This window comes from Castor canadensis, chromosome 10 (assembly GCF_047511655.1).
Source record: "Castor canadensis chromosome 10, mCasCan1.hap1v2, whole genome shotgun sequence".
NCBI classification, from domain to species: domain Eukaryota; kingdom Metazoa; phylum Chordata; class Mammalia; order Rodentia; family Castoridae; genus Castor; species Castor canadensis.
The window spans coordinates 62,222,730-62,241,306 of NC_133395.1; the positions used below are offsets into that span (position 1 = coordinate 62,222,730).

General features: G+C 39.7%; 1 protein-coding gene across 6 annotated transcripts in view; it reads left to right on the top strand.

Annotated features, from left to right (window-relative positions):
* Positions 1-18,577, top strand: part of Cdadc1 (cytidine and dCMP deaminase domain containing 1) — a 77,820-nt gene that overhangs the window by 27,910 nt on the left and 31,333 nt on the right. For 2 of the 6 annotated variants that reach the window (XM_074043426.1, XM_074043428.1), the window contains exons 7-8: positions 1,771-1,960; positions 3,957-4,017. In XM_074043426.1, coding sequence (XP_073899527.1) covers positions 1,771-1,960; positions 3,957-4,017 — 251 coding nt within the window. Of the gene's footprint in view, positions 1-1,770; positions 1,961-3,956; positions 4,018-4,882; positions 5,642-10,255; positions 13,915-14,100; positions 14,139-16,005; positions 16,116-18,577 lie in introns of those variants that run through there. The other 4 variants (XM_074043424.1, XM_020170906.2, XM_074043425.1 and 1 more) reach the window with 4 other exon arrangements.

Sequence of the window (18,577 nt, forward strand, 5' to 3'; positions counted from 1 at the left end):
AGACAAGTTATATCCCTAAAAAACACACACCCAGTGACCTACTTCCTCCAACTAGGGCCAACGTTTGAATGTTTCCACCACCTCCCAATAATGCCTTCAGATTAAATGAATTAATCAATGGATTAACCCATTGATTAGGTCAGAGTCTTCATGATCTAATCACCTCTCAGTGTTTGGATTCATCTAGTGGGGACCAATCCTTCAATACATGAGTCTTTTGGGGGATACTTCATATCCATACCATAGCAGAGATCTCTCAACTAGAAAGATAAATATGGAAGAATTAAAGTCAGCTGGCTGAAAGCAGTGTAGACCACAGCACCTGGAATTATAATCTCTATAGCATCAGATGAAAGCTTAGACATAAACTACCTCCCAAATGCAAATTTTCACCAAAAATATCCTGTATTCTTTTCTTTGTTCTTTCCACTGCAGCATTGCTTGCTCCATTTTTTTGAGTATGAGGATTATTTATTCAATCTATGCAGATTTATTTTTGAGCAAATTTATCTTTATATAATACAGAACAATTAAAGCTAACCTAGTGCAATGGATAAATAAGCCTGCCAATTACAGTTTTATACCAAACATGTTGTCAAATTCCAAAAACAAAGAATCCAGATGACTTCCAGTACAATAGTGATCACACAGACCACCAAATTTGAGGCAGACCAGTATTCTCAAATTGCAATACTATCCAATGTCTTTGTTGAAAAAGCCTAAGAAAATGAAGGGCAAATTTCTGTGCCACTTTTGTTTTCACACCAAGGTTAGAGAATATAGTGAAAAGCTTGTCCAGAAAACTCTCAGAAGTAACTATTAATGCCCTGTTATGCTTACTTAACATACTTAAAGTCTGAATAAGAACCTACTGGCTATACCATTCTAAGGTCTACCAGACACTACCAAAAAAACTTAGTTACATGAAGTGTTGCTAAATATGTGAGATTTACAAAATTGCTTTCATCTCATTAACATTAGATTAACAACTTTACTTTGTACCAGCTTGGCAAAATAGGAGAATGAATGTTGGTTGTTAGCACTGCAAAATCTAACATGGATATTAATCTTTGCACAGAGTAAGGCAATCCATTCAAAGGAATAGGAGAGTATCTGGGCTGGAAAATTTTGCAAAGCTGGTTTACAATGTTTTATTCCAAATTCATACTTGTTCCATTTTGTATGGAGGTATGAACATGTCATATCCAAATGTTTGTTAAATAAAATTATCCTATGTGGGGAAGGGTTAAGAGAACTGTAACTCAAAACCAAACTTTAGTATTAATTTACTCATTGGTAAGCATTTATAAGATGTCCTGTAGGACCCTGTAGGTCTTTTGGCTGGTTAGCTCTTAAAGAGTTTAAACCCCAATTTGTAGTATTACAGAGGTACTAACTCAGAAAACATTGTTTTCTTTTCTTAAACTCTCTCCTCCATTCTCTCTCTCTCTCTCTCTCTCTCTCACACACACACACACACACACACACACACACACACACACACATACACACATCTGTATCTATCTGTTTTCACTTGCTTCTTAAGCTGATACTGAACATCTTGCCAATGGCTTAGAATCAGTAAATGAATTCCAGCTACAATAATCATCATGTTTTTATATATTTTGAACATTCACTATTTTAAGAATAAGGCTTGATTATTGTTTATAATGTAAATCTTTCCAACAGCTCAATTTTGTTTAAGGATTTCTCTAAAAAATAGCTTATTCTTTCAGAAACTGCCTTACAATTTTTTACAATTTTTTGTAGATGTCAAGAAATAAAACCAGAAGAAAGAAGCATGATTTTTGTGACAAAGTGCCCGTGTGATGAATGTGTACCTTTAATTAAAGGTGCAGGCATAAAGCAAATCTATGCAGGGGATGTAGATGTTGGAAAAAAGAAAGCAGACATCGCTTACATGAGGTTTGGGGAACTTGAAGGTGTTAGCAAGTTTACAGTAAGTAGATGCACTTTTTTTCAAAGTATTATTCTGTTTGGTATCCTGCTGCATATTACAAATTATGGATTTCCACCTTCTTAAAGAGTCTCAGCAGTTTATAACTGAGTTCATTTTTGTGTACAAACACTTACCTAAGTGTTCAGCCAAGGATCTCTGCCTTATGAAGTGGTAGATTGTGCATGGACCTTGAGCGTGTTGAGCCAGTGGGCCCTTTGGTGCCATCTGATGTCTAACGGAAGAAAAGCTCTGAGTCACCTCAGGCTTGGAGTGGTAGACAGAGGTGAAAACAGTCCAAAAGACAGGACGGTCTTTTTTCATCAGAAAAACCAGGAAAAATTATCATGTTATATTTACATTTGAAGAAAAGGACTGAAGCAGTTCATGGAAAACTCAGAACTTTAATTCTTTATGCTTGTTTACTATTTAGGTTTTTAATTTTACTTGAAACAATCTCAAGCATGTTGAAAAGCTCCAAAAACTCTACAAAGAAATTTTTTCCAATTGTTGGCATGATACCAAATTACCCTGTTTCCTCAAATGAGAAATAGTAGAACCAAAAAATTAAGAAATTAACACTGATACATCACTGTGAATAATCCATAGTCTCCAACCAAGGGCTACTAGTTGTCCCAGTAGTGTTCTATATAACAAAAGGATCTTGTCCAGACTAACATATTGCTTGTTATGACGGCCAGTGATTTAATACTGACATTTAATGTAACATTTAGATACTAGAATTTGCAATGGGTAGAAAAAGCATTTAAGTATTTGAAATTTCAGCTTTACATTCCTGTTACATACATCAGTTTGTGTGTGTGTGTGTGTGTGTGTGTGTGTGTGTGTGTGCATCCATATACATAGGATTCATATGGGTATCAAAATAAATATATTCATATATATGAATCAATATATATATATGGATATATACATATATTGTAAAATTCATGTACATATATACACAATTTTACAATACAGGAAAATACTATCCAGTGTCTATGTATGTAAGAAATGTCATAAGGACTTTTAATGTGCTATTAATTGTTTGCCTTGTGCTGCACCCCCTCAAGACTCAAGAGGGGGTCTGCTGAACTAACTAGTGCTTAAGGAAGAGGCTCCCAGAATTTGTAGTTAATTGTGTCTTTCTGGAGATAACGGCCTAGCAGGGCCTTTTGGTTAAGTCATTAGTGATTCCAATGGCGATTCTAGCCAGGTGGGAAAGGAAGGAAGGTTGTGCTGCGAGATACTGCTGCTCCAGTCTTCTGTGTAATACTTCAGAATCTGCAGGCTTCCCTATTTTTTTCTGAGTGACTGAAATGGAATATGATAACCAGAGAGGTATAAGATATGATATGTGAAATAAAATGATGCAGCATATAAATATTAGTTTATATGGCACAATTGTATGAAAAGGCAAGGTAATGTTGGTCATGCTTTCATTCTTTAAGCTACTTTAAGTTTCAATAGGACCTGGAAGTAGAATCTCATGTGGTAGATCTCCATGGCGCCAGGCATAGGCAGGCCCAGGCTCCAGTCCCATGGCTGCCTTTTTTGTGTGTGTGTGTGTGTGGTACTGGGGCTTGAATTCAGGGCCTTCTACCTTGAGCCACTCCACCAGTCCTATTTTTGTTAAGGGTTTTTTTTCGAGATAGGGTCTCATGAACTATTTGCCCGGGCTGGCTTCGAACCATGATCGTCCTGATCTCTGCCTCCTGAATAGCTAGGACCATGGCTGCCTTTAGTTACTACATAACCTGGGTAAATCACCTTTTTACCTACAAAGTGAAGGTAAAGGAGCTTAAAAGGCCCTTCCCTCTCTAAGAGTTTTGATTCTGATCTCAGAAGTTATACCATTCAGGATCAATCAAGATGGCATTATTAGGCCCTTTTTCTTGTATTTTAAAAAATTGTTTTATATTTAAAAGCAGGGAGCTAAAATGCTATTTATTAGTATCTTTTTAAAGCATATAAATACAATATTTGTACCCTCTTGCAGTGGCAGCTGAATCCATATGAAGCTTATGATCTTGAACAAAATGAGCCTGAAAGAAGAGAGAGTAAGTATTTGCAAGTTCTACATTGAGGTTAAATTTGTTACTGAGGAGAATGGATACATACTGATTTAAAGATTAGGTGACAGACGTTATCCTATCAATAGGTGGAGGGGATTCATTTTACAGGTTGATTTTTGCTATTCAGTTTGTTCATAACCATTTGTGTATGTGCTATGTGCAAGGTGCTGTGGAAAATGCTGATTAATAATTACACAGCAGATTATACATGCTAATACAATTAGTCATGTACAAATTGAATTTATAAATTAAATTTCTATGAAACAGTAAACAACAATATTCTTCTATACCAAAACATAAGTTTCTTAGCCAGGTACCGGTGGCTCACACCTTATACTCCTAGCTACTCAGGAGGATGAGATCAGGCAGATTGCGGTTCAAGGCCAGCCTGGGCAAATAGTTCAAGAGACCCCATTTCCAAAAAAAAAAAAAAAAAAATCAGAGCAAAATAGACTGGAGGTGTGGCTCAAGGGATAGAGTGCCTGCTTTTGAATTCAAATTTCAGTCCCACCAAAAAAGCAAAACAACACATAAGTTTCTTGAGTGTGAGAAAATAAAAATAAGTATACTTACGTGAGTGGCTCCAAATGATAAGGATGTCTGTATATTCTTCGAGAATAAAGCCACATTTGCCCAAGTTGGTCAGAAAATGGAAATGTATTGTTTATTTGAATAATCTAAGAATCATCACTGCTACCTTAAATAAATCATTAGTCCTCAAAGTTTTATTATTTGTATATTGACACAACTGAATATAATTGAATATAATTCCTTCAACACATAATTTTGAACATTAGTGCTATACAATATTATTTGAAAATAGTCACTTTGTTGACTGTTTGGATTCTAGGTAAATAGAAGTACAGGATTTGATTACCTCGAAAAACCAAGAAACATAAAGTTGTCTATGAAAATGTGAATGTCTTGATATTCTGTGTTCTGAATTAGCTTTATTTTATTCAGATAGTAAATTTACTATTTGTAATCTGGAAAAAAATACACATTCACTGAATTTTCTTTTGAAAATTTTATCAAGAAACAAGGGAAAATATATGGATCTGGTTAAAGGATGTATATTCAATGACAGTGTTTGACGGAGACAGTTAAAATTTTACTATTGTTAGGGAATGGATACAGAAAGCACTAATATAAAAAAATGAATCAGTTAATCTATCTTAAAATTAAGAGCATCTGTTCATTAAAAGATACCATTAGTGCAAAGGCAAGCCATGGGATGGAAGGTATTTTCCACTTAGAGTCAGCAAAGAACGTGTGCCCACAACTTGTCAGACCTTGAGCAGTGAGGAGCAGGAAGGCATGCTCCTCATGAAGTCCTGAGGCTGGAAAAGGGACAGAGGGAAGTTGCTGGCTTGTTGGCAAGTGAAGTGTATGTTTGCTTTGCAACAGTTCTTTAAACTATGTTGATGTTTTTATGCATTTTTGAACAAGTGTTTTATATCAATAAATAATATGCTTATCTCCTTTTCAACTACGTAGCAGTTTTATTGAAGTATAATTCACATTCATAAATTTACCTTTTACAGTACAGAATTTAGTGGTGTTTAGTATATTAAGAGCTGCACGACCATCACCACAACCTGATTTCAGAACATTTTCGTTATCTTACATGGAAACCTCTACCCATTTGCAGCCAATCCCCTATTCCCACCCCTAGCCCTAGGCAACCACTGATCTATTTCTATTTGTGTAGATTTGTCTAGTCTGACCATTTCATATATATGGAATCATACAGTATGTGGTTTCCTTCCAATTTTTTATTCTGTTGAGAAATAGACACAGACTCAAACAGATGAAAGTTGAAACTCCAGCTTTACTGCTAGAGAGACTTGACCTTTGGCCACATCTATCTGTCCAGCTGAGGGAGGTGCTCCCTTCTGCTTGCCCAGTGCAGTAGCAAGAACAATCAGAAGGTGGCAGTGTGGCTAGCTCCCCTCCTATGCCTTTCCACTCCACAGAGCCAGAACCCAAATAACACATAATGAGCATTCTTTTCAGTCACTGGGCTTTCAGGAAAATAAGGGACCCATATTCTTCTCAAAGAGAGAGAAAGAGAAGAGGAGCATTAAATCTGAATGGCAGCAGTAAGCAAACACAAAAGCCAAAGTTAACTTGGAGACTCCCACAGGAAGCTGGGGTCCTCAGAGGGAGCTAAGCCTACCACTCAGGGACGCCTCCTGCCTTCTGGCAGAAGCAAGTACAGATTCTCTCAGGAGGAAATCAATCCCAAATGAAGCCCACAGGTGTAGCAAGCTTTCTCACGATCTCTTATTCTCCCGACCTAACTGGGGGTGACTGGAGATACAGAAAGGACAAACGATAGAAGACAGACATGCAGAAAGTTGGGATCAGGTGTGTTGGGCACTCAGCTGGAGATGCACAACAGCCTCGCTGCTTTTTTACTTCTCTTCTCTTTACTATGCTTCTTTTCTCTGTCTTTAAAACCTTACTTCTAAAGTCTTCTTTTCTGTTCTTTAAAGTCTCTTTCCTTAGACTCGCACTGTCCCATGTTTTCTCTAATCTCTCTTAAAGTCTTGGCCCTCCAACTTGCACTGTCCCATGTTCCCATTAAAGTCTCAGTGCTCAGACTTGCAGACAAACAACAGCAGCTGCGTCTAAAAACTGCATTAAAGTCTTGGTCCTTAGACTTCTACTGTCCCATGTTCTCTTTAGCTTAGCTTTTCTAAAGCTTATGTATAAAGTTCTCGGTGCAGAAGGCTGCTCCTGGTGGAGACACAACAGCCAGTGTCAGCATCAGCCACAGCCAATTAAAAACCCCTGTCCTCCTTCAGCGTGTCTTTTATATTTGGTGGTAAACAAGGAGGTGGAGCAACAGTTCTTGGGGAGGGGAATGACAATGTAACAAGAGAAACCTGCTCTCTACTTCTGAAAGTAAACAACTTAGGAAAAGCAACTGTGCTGCATTTTGCCTCTTGCTCTCTTTTGTGGCTGGGGCTGTGCCTAACAACCTGTAGATCATTGAGCACAACTGTGCTGCTTATGTCAAGTTCTCATAGGCTTCTCATTATCTGCTCCCCACACACAGGTTTAAGATAGGAGTTCACAATTGAGGACTGGAAAAGTGGCTCAAGTGGTAGAGCACCTCCTTTGCAAGCACAAAGCCCTGAGTTCAAACCCCAGTCCCACCAAAAAAAAAAAAGGATGACTTCTGAGGTCCCATTCAATATTTGTTAAAGGGCTGGCAGAATGGCTCAAGTGGTATAGTGCCTGCCTAGCAGATGTGAAGCTCTGAGTTCAAACCCCCGGTGCTGAAAAAAAAAAATTGAAAAGAAATAAATAAAACACCATGAGTGAGAGGAACAGAAGCAACAAATAGCATAGTTAGACCAGCAAGGACTTCCTGTTCTGGAGTTGTCAAATAAATGGTATAAAATGTCTAAGTAAAAAGATATTATTGAAACACTGAGGGGGATGGGCCTGGTGGTACACTTCCATAATCCCAGCTACTCTGGAGATAGAGAACAGGAGTATCAAGGTTCAGCCTGGATAAAAAGATATTAAGACCCTGTCGCAACACACAAGCTGTAGTGGTAAGCACCTATGGTCCCAGCTATGTGGAAAGTCAGCCCCAGACAAAAATGTGAGACCCTGTCTGAAAAATAACTATATGAAAAAAAAGAAAGAAAAATGAAACTAGGTGTGGTGCATAAATCTATAATCTCTAAACTTGGGAGGTGGAGGCAGGAGGACGGGGAGTTTGAGGCCAGCCTGGGCCACATTGTAAGATCCTGTCTAAAACAAATAAACCACAAACAACAAAAAGCAAGGAATAAACTATGATGAAAACATGACCAATTTTGAAAACAGAATTTTAAAAATGAACAAAATATAGTTGTTAACATAAAAAGTCACCAAATGAGTTAAGCCACTGTTTATTAATAGGCATACTGTTGGTATTTGACTGATACAGCTCCTTAATGTGGGAATGACCCCATGAATTATGGGACATGTAGTATCCCTGGCCCCATGAATTATGGGACATAGTAGTAGCCCTGCCACATAGGGTCATGCACATCACAGGGGCAAAAGTAGATTACTCAATATACAGTGCTGGAAATGGGTCATCCATGATAACGTAGTCTTTTCTCACATAATACTAAAAAATCAACCTCATGTGAATTAAAGATAGGAGAGAAAGGTAATTTTGTTTAAGTTTCAGAAGAAAAGGCAGAATTTCTTTATGACCTAGAATAGAAAGAATAACTTATATAGGAAACAAATTATGCTGGCTATAAAAGAAAACACTGAGAAATTCAAATTCATTCCTATTAAGGACTCCTGTTCTCCAAGAGACATGATATAGCAAATGAAAAGACCAGTCACCCACGGGAAGGGTAGGTCTTCCACACATACCAGTGAACTAGTTTCCAGACCAGGTAAAGAAGTCCTACAGATTGATAAGAAAAAAAAACATGTAATAGAGAGCAATAGTTAGTTATTGGTATTTATTTCATGGCAGCAGAAAGGCAAAGGTCTGATAGATATACAGGAAAAAACCATCACACTCAGCCGTAGTCAGAGAAATGCAATGTCTTACCCCCGTCAGATTTGCACATTCAAGTTTTCCAAGTGAGAGCGAGGCTGTGGATCTTTAGGAATCTTTGCATTTGGCTAGTGGGACTGAAAGTTTCCAACCACCTTAGAAAAGAATTAGAGATTGTCCTTAGAAAGCTGAACATGTGTATACTCCATAACCCAGCAATTCTACCCAGAGTAACTCTTGTCTCTTGAAATGTTCTTCAAAGTAACAGCTAGAAATGATAGAAATGTTTATCTTGAGAAATTAGATAAAAATGTGTGTGTTCCCACATAGACTATGACATAGTGTGAAAATAAATGAACTATGTCATGATATAATTTCTACATAAAGCTCAAAAGGAAGCCAAATCATATACTGTTTAATAGATGTGGTGAAACTGTGGATTGATAGGGTGCTGTGACTCACACTTGTAGTCCCAGTTATTCAGGAGGCTGTAGGTAGGAGGACTGCAATTCAGGCAAAAGCATGAGACCCTATGTGGAAAATAAAGCACAAAGGGCTAGGGGCATCATTCAAGTGGTGAGGCCCTGAGTTCAAATCCCAATACCACCAAAAAAAAAAAAAGCAAGAAGCAATGGAATTATAAACACAAAATTCAAGAGAGTGCTTATGTCTGAATGCAAAGGGGGATTGAATGACAGAGGAAGTGTGTTGGGATTGGTAAAGTCCTAGCTGTTGTTTGAGGCAGTGGGTTCTTTCATTTTCTCCCCCCCATGCAAACAGTACTGTGGATTTAAGCAAGATCACTCTCTGGGGGCAGAAGATTTTTAAATGTTTATTTTATTATTAGGCTCTAGAGCCCCAAGCTGTATTATATGTATCTTAATGTTTCAAATATCACATAAAAAGAAAATGGGAGTGGCATCCGGATCTGTCCTGGAAGGCAATTCTAGCAGATCCCTGAGGAGCCAGGATGCAGAGGGGCAGGAGGAAGCTGGCGGGTGTTGTATATGTTCACTGACTTGAAAGTGGTGGATTTACAGGTGTGAACTTATATCAAACTCATCATACTGTTCATTGTATAAACACATATGGCTTATTGTACCAATAAAGCTATTAAAAACAAAAGCCAGAAGGAGGTTGAAGCCAGGCTCATCTCCTGACCTGCCCAGTCAGATAAGGCCATCTTCCCTCAGTAGAGGAGTGTGAAGCAAGTCCCCCTTTCTCCCCACCCCACAAGTGGGTCCCTCATTTGGAGGATAAGTAGGTGCATTTTGTCTCTTCCAGCCCAATAATAATGACTTCTCACCCCACAAAAAAGTTGTGAATTACTTGCAGTGTACTGTTAAGTGAATCCAGTTTTTAAAGGGTCATCAGATACCTTTTTGTTTTGTTTTTTGAGATAGGGTCTTGCTATGTAACTCAGGCTTGCCTCAATCTCTCTCTCCTCCTGCCTCAGCCTCCCAGGTGCTGGGATTACAGTCATGCACCCCCATGCCCAGATCCTGTGAGTTATCTAGAATCAGTATAGAATGAAGGCAATTTTGAGTGTGGGATATTGAAATGGTTGGGAATTTGAAGGTAAAATAAAATGCATGCTCTTTGCTTTAAGCATTGCTTTGCTCTTCCAGTCTGCATGGCTGAGACAAGCCCCCCTGTGTGTGAAGCACCCTTTCCTGACATGGAGTTGTTCTTGCATGCTAGATGGTGTTTTGAGACCCAGGCCCGGGCAGGAGGAGCTGCACCGCAGCAAGAGGCTGTGCCTGGAAAACCACTCAGCAGGCCAGTCTGCACCGCACTGACCACCTGAGGAAGTTGTTACTACACTTCTGAAATTCATCCTGCTAACTCAGAAAACATGGGTGGATTTCATGAATAATTTAAAAAGCTTTTTAAGGAAGCTAACTTACTAATAGGATATTAATGATGGTAAAGAGAATATTTTTATTTTAGATTTATGTGCTTCCCAGAATATATCAGTGTGTGCATTGACTAAGTGAGATAGCAATAATTTCATGACATCAGTGTGATCACCAACAGGGATTGATTTCTGTTATCTTGACTTTATACAGCCAATTTGGAAGGGGCTGGTTCACAAGAGGTCACCTCAACTGTGAATTACACATCTGTTGAGAAATATTAATTCCTTTGAATTCCAAGGGTAACCATTAGTAATCTGTTCCAGGGAAATAAATGACAGCTCAGTCATCTTTTAAGAATCTCTGTATAGTTAACCAAAAGGTCACATTTATTTCCAAATCTTTCTAGTCATCAGAATTAGAATTTACTTCATTAGGATTGACCCATGAAGTTGGTAGAGTTGGTCTGCATTTTACAAGTATGGTTTTGAAAATGTTAATCTGAGCCAGGCATGGTGACCCACACCTGTAATCCCAGTTACTAAGGAGGTAGAATCAGGAGGATTGAGCTTCAAGGCCAGCCTGAGCAAAAGTTATTAAGACCCTAATAACTTATTAAAGTTATTAGCCCAACCTAATAAGCTAGGGCTGGGGGTGTGGCTCAAGTGGTAGACTACTTACCTAGCAAGTGCATGACACTTACTTCAAACCCCACTACTGCCAAAAAACAAACAAAAAAGCAAATCCTGGATACTCAACAATAAGCTGAGTGTAGTGATGCACACCTGTCATCCCAGCTACACTAGAGGCATAGGTAGGAGGATCAAAGTGAGGCCTGGCCCAGGCAAAAGCAAGAGACCCTATTTGAAAAATAACTAAAGCAGAAAGGACTGGAGGCGTGACTCAAGAGGTAGAGCCTCTGCTTAGCAAGCACGAGACCCTGAGTTCAAACCCCATACTGCAAATTCATTAATTAAATTAAATGTTAATCTCTTATAGCTCAGTGGCAGAGAATTTATATAGCTTGTACAAAGCTCTATCCCCAGCACCACAAAATATATAAAATAAAATATTAATTTCTCCCAAGTTTTTCCTTTTCTTTCTTTTTCCTTCTTTCTTTCTTTCTTTTACTTTTTGAGACAGGGTCTTACTATGTAGCCTAGACTGGCCTTGAACTCATGATCCTCCTGCCTCCTGAGTGCTGGGAGTGTTCAGCCTCCAATGCTGTGGTGTTGTACATCTTCTCCTAATTTTTTGATTTGTAGATTGACAGTGATCTGTTAGACCACAGGCCAATTATGTCACTGATTTAGGGTAGCAGTAATTCAGAGGCAGTACATTGCTCTTCGATATCACCAATCTTGGGATCACCATCAGTAAGCCAGAAATCTGGTCACAATGTGGACAGAGAAGAAACATCTGAGTATGGGATATTGAAACCAGCCTTTTTATAGTTCCACTAATAAACCTGAATGGAACTCCCATATAACCTTCCCCTCTGTGTGATTGGCACCAATCTTGGCTTTTTAAGAACTTCAAGAATACTCAGTCTTGAAAGTAAGCAGATCCATTCCAAATTGCCCTCTGTGGTTTCTCCCATTTTTATTTGCCGAGAAACTTTCAGAAATTAGCCCAAAGATGAAGGTACGTGTTTTGAACTTTCCTAGGGCAGGGAGGGAGGCCTACAGGGCTAGGGATTGATGACGTGAGAAATCCTCCCCTGGCTGGGTGGAGATGGTTAGGTTTGCCTTTTTTTCAGTCCCTTTTCAAAGCCTCATACGGCCTCATGGGGCCTCCTTTCAACTTTTCAGATTTGCACATGGGACAATCCAAATGTCAACCAGATGTCCTGGCTTGCCGAACAGACTTAGTTAGGCCATTTGGGGCTCAGAGGGTCATACCACACAGTTGAGAACTGCTGTAAACATTTGACCCATTGTGGGATGTGCACTGGGGAGGTGTGTGTACATCTTCCAAGATAACTAATGCTAATTTGAAAAACACTTGTTAAGCTGTTCTTTAATCTTTGTCAGTATAAAAACTCTGAGAATGCTTACCTCCAGGTTGCTTTCTTATTGTAACTATACATGTTTAAGCTCATGGATTTGTTGTTTTTACTTCTATTTCATTTATGACAAATAGGTTATAAATCAATCATCAAATATTTTGTAAGCCTCTGAAGCCTGATATATACTGCCAGATTTATGGATTTTGGTGTCGGCTGTTGGGTGAGATATTGGAAGGGAGAACTATACGATTGAGAAATGATGATTAACAAATGGAAAATTGTTATTTCCATAGTGCTAAAATGGTTGTGTTAATGCTCTTTTGTCCTTCTGTACAACTGGTCAGATTTCAATAAATAATTATTGAGGGTTTACTAAGTGGCACCTGATGATAAACTCTATGAAGGCGTAGAGATTTTATATGCAGTATATGTAAAATATTCTTTTAGCTGCCTGATCTCAGCTTGGCACATATGGACAATCAATAAACAAATATTGAGCCACTGAGTGACTGCTAGACCCTAGGTAAGAAATCTTCCCTAGTGCCAAGTTGCTCACAGTCCAGAGGAAATGCAAGCGTGGACTCTGGTGATGAGGAGAAATGATTCTCAGTGTGGCAGCTGGCCAGCAGCCTGAGTGTCACCTGGGTGCTTGTTAGACTTGCCTACTCTTAGTCCCCACACCAGGCCTATTGAGTCAGACCCCCTGTTGCCCACCAAGCTGAGACTGCACAGACCCTCCAGGGAATTCTGGTGACCTTCAGGGCTAAGAACCCCCGGTATAGGAGTAGAGGTGGGTTAGGAAGATTGAGGCTCCAGAGTCATGAAGAGGGCCTGCAGAAATGGAGGTGCTGAGGTCAGTCCCGAACAGGGGCTCAGGATTTGTCAGGCCAACAGGAGAGAAGAGATGAGTGAGAGAAAGCAGAAGAGATAGATGGCCACCCCACCAGTGGGACAGAAAATGGCTGGGGTTTGCAGAAGCTATGTGTTGACCCAAATCTGCAAGTTCCCAGTAAGAAGCCTCATCCCTTCACCAGAGAAATGGCTGTACACTCTTAAACACGGAATACAATGTCTTCCTTAATTTCCAAGACGGGAAGAACAGTAACAAAGTTATAATTTATAAAGAAGAGCTCTATGGCAGAAGGTTTAAGCACTTGCCTGATTTCCATCTGTCATCCTGAAAGAACATTGGTGTATGTGTTTTTATTGTATTGCTTTTGTTTTTTGGCTTTTCTGTGTGTTTTTCTTCTTCAACTTACTGAGTTTGAAAATACACCATTCACACATAAAGTTTTCTCTTTTTATGCACACACAGTTCTGCCTCAGGATCAGCCCCAACAACCTGCTTTTCACACACTTGACACGTGCAAGTAGCATTAACCACCACTTTTAACAGTCCTGGAGTTGCCTATCGTGGCCAGGTAACATTGAGTGGAGCTACTTTTTCTTAGGACTAAATAAATGTCAGTTTAGGGCCTTCATGTGTGACATTCCATCTTCTTGCTGCCATTTAAAATTATAAAACATTTCAGATGTGTTATAAAAGAGTACAAAGTTATTACTAGTGCTCATGTGTGGAGCATGCAGAATTAGCGTGTGTTAGCACTTGGAATCTTGATGACGGAGTCCATTCCTGTTTTGAGAACTGAGTAGAGCCTTATTTTGCATGTTTTCTTCCAAAGCTACATCCTGGATGTCTGAATGAACATTGAAAGAACCCCGCTCACTACAGGGCCTCAGGATTTCAAAAGCCAGCCCTGATTCTTCTGAGGACCATTACCAAGAGAGCTGCAATTACGTCTCTCTGCCAGGAGCTTCTTTTTAACCAGTCTGTTCCACTTGCTCTATGATCTTTTGTCACATTTTCTTGTTGGCAGTAGTGGGGGTTTGAACTCAGGGCCTTATGCTTGCAAGGCAGGTGCTGTACTGCTTGAGCCATTCCCCCAGTCCTAGCACAGGTCTTAATTCTCTCTGTGATAATTTTCATAAGAGGAAAAGGCCAGTTGCTCTAACATGGGGCTGGGTAGTCCAGTTCTGGTCAGCTGGGGAGATGACAGGAACAGGAGAGTTGAAGGGTTTTTTTATTATTTCTCCGTGGCTTAGGGGACTCTCTGCAGGCACAGCTGGTCTGCTGCAGAAGCTGTGCAGGAAGTACCCTTGCTTGGGTCTGAGAGGCCTGCCTTATCTCCTGGAGAGCCTTAGGCCACCCTTCTAACTTGGGCCTCTTGTTTCTGGTCAACATCAAGGTGTTTCTTATCATTTTTTTACTCAACTCCTGAGCCACCTACGTGCCTGCCCTGTGCTGGACTCTCAGCTCAAAATGGAAAGTATAATTTGCTTTGGACATTTTTTTAACTAGAGGAAATTGAAATCTTAATTCACAAAATGGGATTTTGGAAAGTTGAATTTGTCCATTAGCCAACTAGACTGAAAAAAAAAATATTTGTTTTCCAGAGTTGACCTACCGGCAAGTTTAAACAAAAAACCTCAAACAAAATTCTCTGTGAATTTTGCAGTCCTTCACTGATAACCTAGAACAGTTGTACTGTTTTTGCTAGAGTTTAGCCTTTTGTTTTTCTAACAAAAGGAAATAGGTTGCAGCAGCGTTTCTCAAACCTTGACCCTATTGATATTTGGGTCCAGGTGAGTCTGTGTATGGTGGGAGCGGGGCTGTCCGTGATTCTGATGTTCTGTTGCAGGGGGCCTGTCATGTGCATGGTAGAACGTTAGCCACATCTCAGCTTCTACCAGGGATGCCAGTAGGACTCTGACATCCTTGCCACAGTGTGACAACCCAGACTGCCCCACTGAAAGCCACTGACATAAAAACTATCAGTATTTAACTACAAAAAAACCTATATTAGACGTAAAGACTGTCTCATTTAGTATAACTGTGGCACCAGCTTGATCAGGTATCAGAATTTGAGGACAAATTTAATTGTAATCATCTACAAAAGGTCTTTTTAAAATTAGGTTTGGTAGGGAGTAGGTAAAAGCAGTTTGTAGTCTCATATTTAGCTCACAGAATAGAAAAGTGAAATCCTTGTCCCATGGTCATAGTTGACAGGCACTATAGGTTCATTTTGCAAAGACAGAATACAGTGTTCAGAATAATTATTTTTGTCTTACGAGTTGACCGATAGGCCTTTAATTTCTTGTATCAACATTTCACCTGCATCTTAAAGTCATGGGTGTTTAATCTACTTATTGTTCACCATTAAAAAATTCAATGAATCTATTAATACTGCATAGAAGTTTTCTATCATGTAAGCCAATTTATTGAATATTCTGCACCAAAACAAAACAACCCCCATTAATATGCAATCAGTTAAAAATGAGGCCCATTAAAAATGAACATTTCTGAGCTTGGGTGTAGCTCAATGGTAGAGCACTTGCCTAGCATGCACAAGCCCTGGGCTCAATTCCTAGTACCACACACAAAAAAAGGGCAAGAACATTTTTTGTATAATTTAATTCAGAAATGGGAATATAAAAGTATATTTACTGTGTTAAATTATGTGTATTTAAGTAGAATTAGATTTCAAGAGAGCTTAAAGCTTGTCTGTTTTGCACATTCTTTTTTACAGATCTGGAGACAAGACTCCAGAAAGGTGAAATGATTTCTTCAGTGGTCTTCCTAGGACTTCTGACTCTCCGGTGTCCTTTCACTATTTTTCTCTGATAAGATCGAGCACTAACAATACTAGTTTAGAATGTTGCAAGGGCCTAATTCAAGCATTGCTGGAATTTTCTTTTTCCTCTTTCAGTTTTTTTTTTTTGGCTTTTGTGGTACTAGTGGTCGAACCCCAGCCTCTACCACTACACAAGTTCTCTACCATTATAGCCCCAGTCCCAGTTTGTTTTCAATACAAGTGCACATATGTCATACACATGTTGACATGGTCACTGATTTTAATATATATGATTCAGTAATAAATTCAAGGACCTCCATTATTTTAAATTCAGTCATTTTTTAAATCAAAATTATATATACACATTTTATTTTATTTTTTTGTGGGACTGGGGTTGAACTCAGTCTCTACCTCTTGAGCCACAGCTCCAGTCCAAATGTACACATTTTAAATGACCAAATAGTTCCATAAACCTAACTGTGAAACAGTAGTCTCCCCTGTCCTGTAGGTCATGCCTCCTCAAAGAAAACAGAATTACCTATTTCAGCTGATTCTTTTATTTATTTATTTGCTTTTTTGAGGCAGGGTCTCACCATATTGCCCAGATTGACCTTGAACTCCTGGGTTCAACTGATCTTCCCTTCTCAGCCTCCTGCATAACTGGGACTACAGGTACAGGCCACCATGCCTGGCCCAACTGCTTCTTTTGGTACTTATCCCTACAAATCATATGCCTGTATTGCCCCGTAGTTTTTTCTTGGATTTTAGACATTGTATTTTAATATCTAACTTAATTTTACTTCCATATATCCTCTCAGTATCATTATGGTTTTATTTTGGTTGCATCACAATTCACTATTCTAGGTCAGGTGTGGCGGTGCATGCCTGTAACCCCAGCTACTTGGGAGGCGGAGGTAGGAGGATCTAGTGTTCAAAGGGCAACCCAGGCAAAGTGAGATCCTATCACAAAAACAAACTAAAAGCAAAACAGGTTGGGAGTGTGGCTTAAAGTTCTAGAGCACCAAGTGTGAGGCCCTGGGTTCAAACCCCAGCACTACCAAAAAAAAAAAAATGTTAGTTGTCCAGATTCATAAATCTAAATTCATGGAAAATCTGAGAGAGCCTATGGAATATTTGCTGCTGAAGTGCGCACACTCCTGACAGTTTAAAGAGTTGCCTTCCCAGCGTTAGGGGAAGCCCCAAAAAAGGTCTAACAGGCGGAAGGCTCACATTGTCAGGTGACTGCAGCCAGGGAGTTTCTGCCAGTGTTAGATAAGGTTGCAACCAAAGTGACAAGCCTCAATTCTCCCTGGGGATGGGCCAGCATTTGATGCCATCAGAGGACTGATGAGGTTCTGAGAGGTCCTGGTAGGAAGTCCTTGCTGAGACACCTGCTAGAAGGGTGGTCACTCTCCAGCCACCCACTCCCCCTGCCTTCCGTGATGCTGGCTCTGAATAAGCAGAGGGGAACGGAACACAGAGGGTGCCTGGTCACATGCATGGCTTTCGAAAATGTGTCAGAGAAACAGCAACAGCAAATATGCACTGACTCTACTGCTGCGATCCAAGCCTGGGATCAAGAAATATGAGACTGGCGGAAAACAAGGCAGCCATCCGATGGCAGCCAGCTTTGCTCCAAAGAGCCTTTCTGAGCTCTAGGGAGCAAACAAAGCAGCAGTTCAGCAAGTGTGCACTGTTTATTTCACTGAGTGTGCTTTCTTTTTCTTTTTGTGGTGCTGAGAATGGACCCCAGGGCCTTGCACATGCCAGGCAAGCAGTCTGCCTCACTGAGCCACGCCCCAGAAGACCCAAGCATGTTAACCTCATAGGCAGGGGAGTTGGTTCTCTTTACATGATAGAAAAATTGAAGATTTATGCACCCAATAATCTTCACATACCCTTTACACAATCATCATGTGTATTTATGATTTTCATAAAATTTTGAGTACAATTTTACTATTTAGAAAGATCATGTTTTGCTGCTGACTGCTTGTTTAGTCATATATCTGAGGTTTTTTCCTGAAGACAAATACTTTTTCAGTTAGGACAGTGAAACATTGACAAAAATAAAAACAAAAAGGAAGAGCTTGCTAAAAAAGGGACATGAATTTATTTAGACCTTCAAGATTGGGATTCCAGCTGAGGGCATTACCTCACATCTGTAATCCCAGTGACTTGGGAGGTGGAGATCGGGAGAATCAAGATTTCAGGCCAGCCTGGGTAAAAAGTTAGACCCCCTTCTCAACAAAAAAGTTGAGGACGGTGGTGCACATCTGTGCAATCCTAACTACTCAGGAGGCCACAGGTAAGTGAAACATGGTCCTAGGCCAGCCCCAAACAAAAAGCCAGACCCTATCTGAAAAATAAACTAAAGCAAAAAAGGGCTGGCAGTGTAGCTCAAATGGTAGAGTATTTGCCCAGCAAATAAAAGGCCCCGAGCTCAACTCCCAGTGCTAGGGGGAAAAAAAAAGATTGGGGCTCTAAGATCACCTACTCCAGTGTTTATTGGTGAGACCACGGTAGGCTT